Source organism: Helianthus annuus, chromosome 15 (assembly GCF_002127325.2).
Source record: "Helianthus annuus cultivar XRQ/B chromosome 15, HanXRQr2.0-SUNRISE, whole genome shotgun sequence".
Lineage (NCBI taxonomy): Eukaryota > Viridiplantae > Streptophyta > Magnoliopsida > Asterales > Asteraceae > Helianthus > Helianthus annuus.
This window is the reverse complement of record NC_035447.2, coordinates 65,456,993-65,461,965: the sequence shown is the minus strand read 5'-3', so window position 1 is coordinate 65,461,965 and position 4,973 is coordinate 65,456,993. Positions and strand designations below refer to the sequence as shown.

The 4,973-nt window shown below is 38.0% G+C and overlaps 1 protein-coding gene across 1 annotated transcript; it reads right to left on the bottom strand.

Moving 5' to 3' along the window:
* Positions 1 to 1,424: 1,424 nt before the first annotated feature.
* Positions 1,425 to 2,116, bottom strand: LOC110909756 (calcium/calmodulin-regulated receptor-like kinase 2). Its single transcript, XM_022154534.2, has 2 exons — positions 1,830 to 2,116; positions 1,425 to 1,717 (listed from the first exon to the last, which is right to left on the bottom strand). Exons 1-2 carry the CDS (start codon positions 1,865 to 1,867, stop codon positions 1,438 to 1,440), a joined length of 318 nt encoding a protein of 105 aa, XP_022010226.1. The 5' UTR covers positions 1,868 to 2,116; the 3' UTR covers positions 1,425 to 1,437.
* Positions 2,117 to 4,973: the final 2,857 nt, after the last annotated feature.

Sequence of the window (4,973 nt, the reverse complement as noted above, 5' to 3'; positions counted from 1 at the left end):
TTGGCAGGCCCAAAAGCTTTAAAAAATAAATCAAGCCCTTATGTGCTCTTTAATTTTAAAACACATAAAAGAGATAATAATGGCTAAAGTTGGGTTAGGAAGCTAAGTCTCATTTAAAAACATTTCTTTAGACTATCCACAACGCAGGGGCTTTTCTCTTTCATCCGTTTCTCTCCTGCCCGGGCCACCTCAGCTGCCCACCCTTTATCCCCATCTTCTGCAACAGGCGGCAAAACAGTGGGCTCCATCACCTCTCTCACAATCTCCCCTAACTCTGCAACAAACGTCTTTGTTCTCCGTCCTTAGCTTCAGATTTCTCTATTCTCTCTCATCTCTCTCTCATCCATGTCATCATGCCACATCATTAAGGGCATGGACGGATTCTTCAATTTCTCCGCGTTGGAGATAGCCTTACGGATTATATTTTTAGCAATGCGGGAAAACGAGCATATTTTTTTTTTGAACAGCAAATTTGGATCACTGACGGACCACTGGAGTCTCATCATGCCACCAGCGGAACCACCAGATTATATCCATCTCCACTAGGCATAATGCCTATACACCAATTCAGGAGGAAACCCAATAAATATGGGAAAACCCCCTTGTGGGAATCGAACCCAGGACCTATTGGTCCCAAAACTTTATCCCACCCCCAAGGTGTCACTAGGCTACAAGGGTGAGAGGGGCACTCCTCTCTTAGGGGAGTGACCTCTCTTAGGGACACCCAATCAGCACGCGCCACATCAACTCCCCTCTTAACTCCCCCCACACCGTCAATTTGATGGCGGCACTCCTCTCTTAATCTCTATCATCATCTTCTCTCTCTCTCTCTCAGCATCTTCTCTCTCTCCTCTCTTTCTATGCGGTGAACACTCACCGATCCACCCTCCCCGAGTCCCCGCACACACTCCTCGACCCCTCGGCGGCGGTGTTCCCGCTCGGGGACTCGACTCCCCCCACCCCTCCCCGCTAAGTGCCCCGCTCCCCCCTAAAGCCATTCTGACACCTATTTTATCCCTCCTCAATGTGGGATGTAAACCTTTTTTAAACTTATTATTAAGCCCACTAGTCAATAACTTTTACAAAAGTGTCGAAAGGGTTTTCTATCACTGATTGTATTATTATTTTTCTTTTTATATTTGAGAAGCACTTGTTTGACAGTTTGAGTTCTAAACTAACCTTAATTAAAAAGTCTGTTAATTTAGTTTAGTATAAAGAGAGAGGATGGTGCAACCCTCGGTTTCAATGGGGTGTTTGGGTTTTGCAAATAATCACTTTACACAAATTTAACAGATTCTTCAATGATATTTTTAAGGAAGAAACATTTGAGGTTATCATTTGAAATTTAGAATCACAAGTAGAATAAGCTAATACACAGATCAGTTACTATCATTTATCAATTTGTTTATTATGATAGAAACATCAACATACTCGTCATCATACAAAGAAGTATGCATATAATTCATCATCAGTGTCATCATCATCATCCAAAATATTACAAGTATGTAGATATACTTCAAGAGAATCATGGGGAAGTTTTAGGTCATTTATCTGTTGTGAGCCTGCGCCCATATACTCGTAGACAAGCAGGCGTTCGGGCTCTTGTACACAGTAACACAAAAGGCGAACTAAATTCTTGTGTTGTACTTTGGCAACCAAGTTTACTTCGGTCTTAAACTCCACAACACCTTGTGAGGAATTCCTAGCCGTTTCACCGCTATTGTTTGTCCATTTTGTAACACACAAACAGTGTAAATCTTTAATCTTGTTGAAACCTCAAGTAAGTAAAAACTATATAGCATTCAAGGATCATGAAAACTGCGTGTTACCTTGTAAACACAGCCGAAGCCACCTTCTCCGAGTACATTATCCAAACCACCCGAAGATGTTGAAGCTGGAAACCAAGTTGAATTGAAAAGCTGGTAGTTCTCGTACCTAATAACACAACTAGTCGTGTACACTTTTACTTGCCTCCTTATAGGTACCGGTTTATAAAGTTCCTTGACTTTGAGCAAGCAATCATCCAAGCAATCACCGCATTGCTGAGCCGACAAATCAGTAAGACACTGCATCAACCCAAAGATTATTGATCCTGATGCGGTTGAGTTTCCAGAAGCCTTTTTTTCCGATAATCCTTGAGCAACTGATTTATGGTTATATATAATACATAAAATTGCATGGGAAATACATTAATTGTGTATCCAATACAACGCATGTGGAGGTAGAGTTAAAAGTCAGTTATCATGCATTGTCCATAAGGCTATATTTACTAGCTATGTTATATGGGGAAGTAAATTAAATCGTATTGAAGACGAGTACGGCGCATGTGAATGCAGTGTAAAAGTCAATTATCATGCATTGTCCATAAGGCTATATCTTACTAGGTTACGTTTGCTAATGTTGCATATCATAAGTGTTTGCAGCGGAATCATGTGAATCCATTTAATCGATATTAACACGAAAGATAAATGAGTAAACAATGGACAATCTTATATGAAGGAATTGTCTTGATAACCAAACAAAGATTGCCGGTAACCCTTATATATACATATTACAAAAACGGTTATGTTGGCAGTTAGGATTGGCGGGAATAACCGTCATGTTTTGTATCCTCTACTAACCGACATACCCGTTTATCTAAAAACGTTTCATAACACACACATACATCTAATAGGTTCTAAGCTTAAATACAGATAATAATAATAATTATGTTTATAACACTAATACTCTCCCCTAAACATAATTCGGTTTATGGGAGTTCTTGAGTACACTGATGTTTGCTTCGTTAACAGCTTTCTTTGCCCTTGAGAAGTCGAACCTTTTCCTTTGAAGTTTCTTGAGACCATGCCAATCACTACCACCATAGAAAACATACTGTTCTTCGGCCATATCCTGAATCGTTTCAGTTTTTCTTTGTAACCAGTCGCCTCCACCTGTTTGATCTGCATATAACGCATAATGACTGACTTCTTCCTCTGCTGCTCCTGCACTCGACGAACATTCTACTGCCTGTGTTAGAACCTTGTTTTTCATCACTTCTTTATCTTCGTCACTCCTGCATTCTCTGGGATCTTCTATTTTCTTATCCTCCTTTCGGTTTGCCATTTCTTGTGTTATTTTGAACTTGTAGTAGTATACAAGTACATCCAGATACATTGCATAAATCAACCACATATATTCCCCATCTTCAAATTCGAAGCCCGTATCTTTTGCTATCATTGCCCATGTACCACTTTCAGTAACATTCCGGTGACCACCTTCTCTCTTTACGGCCATATAGAGATCCAACAAACATACTCTCCGATTGTTTGAGATCACAGCAGGAAGCGGTCTTGATTGTATTTCTAATTTATCTTTAATAAACCATTCTATCATCTTCTCAAATGTGATTTCAAGATAATGTTTGTATTTCAGAAAATACTCAACATCATCAAGCATATCTAACAGGGCTTTACAATCACTAAAATCATTGAACTTCATTGCTTGTAGGATTAGAATATTCCAATCCGGTTCACTTGCAGATATGTTTAATTTCTCAAAATAATCATTCAGAAAATCTGTCTTAAACTTCTCATGATCATGCCCTTTATCTATCACACTTTGCTTTTCTAATTCACCCACTTCTTCTTCTCTTGTCATACCGGTATGGTTATTTCTTTTATTGTTTATGGGAACATTGAAAGTTGGATATAATTTGCACTTATCTCCCATAAATTTTACCGTATATCCCTGAGTAATTAACTGATCATAACTTAATATGTTTCTGTCAATATCCGTAGTGTATAATACACTTTGAATACGTATTTTTTCAAATCCGGACACAACATCTACTACCCCAACGCCTCGTATAAAGAAGAAATGATTTTCCCCAGTCTTAGTTTCAACATGAGACATATTTTTGATTCTTTTAAACATGTCTATGTTATTACAGAAATGACGTTTGAGAGATTTGCTAACATACCACATATCGGACCAATATCCTCCATCGGTTCCATCCAGAATGAAATCCAGTCGTTCTTCAACTTGATGATTGTTGTCTTTCGCAGACCCTTCTTGAATTCCAGCGTTAACTGCTTGACGTAGTAATTGATTCTCTTCATCTTTTTCTTTTTCTTGACATGAAGATATTTGATGACCAGTCATATTGCAGTAGTAACAGCGACGTTCCATCCTTCTGCGATCTCGTCTTTCTTCTGAACAGTGGGCGCATGGCATCATTGAAGATGTTGGCCTGAGATTGTCGCTAATTGAAATACTGGCTCTGATACCACTTTGTTGCATATCATAAGTGTTTGCAGCGGAATCATGTGAATCCATTTAATCGATATTAACACGAAAGATAAATGAGTAAACAATGGACAATCTTATATGAAGGAATTGTCTTGGTAACCAAACAAAGATTGCCGGTAAGCCTTATATATACATATTACAAAAACGGTTATGTTGGCAGTTAGGATTGGCGGGAATAACCGTCATGTTTTGTATCCTCTACTAACCGACATACCCGTTTATCTAAAAACGTTTCATAACACACACATACATCTAATAGGTTCTAAGCTTAAATACAGATAATAATAATAATTATGTTTATAATACTAATAGCTAAACCCATTTTTGTGATGATAGGTAGTATCAATCAATGAAATTATTATTTTTATTTTTAATGAGAAAATCATAGAAGAGTACAACAACAATCGTACATAGTAAATTTCACAATAGTAAATTTCACAAATAGCAAAACTATTGGTAAGATGTAGGCAAACCTTATCTCTATTCCTGAGAATAAAGATGCTGCTTTCAGAGACACCTTCAACTTGAGAACAAACAACAGACAGTACTAAAAGGACATAGGTAGGAATCCACCAAATAACAAAAACAGTGATGAGAGACTACCATAGTTGAACATAAACAAATGTAGCAGAAAGAAAACACATATAAACATACATACACGCATGCAATCACTTCCATAGTCC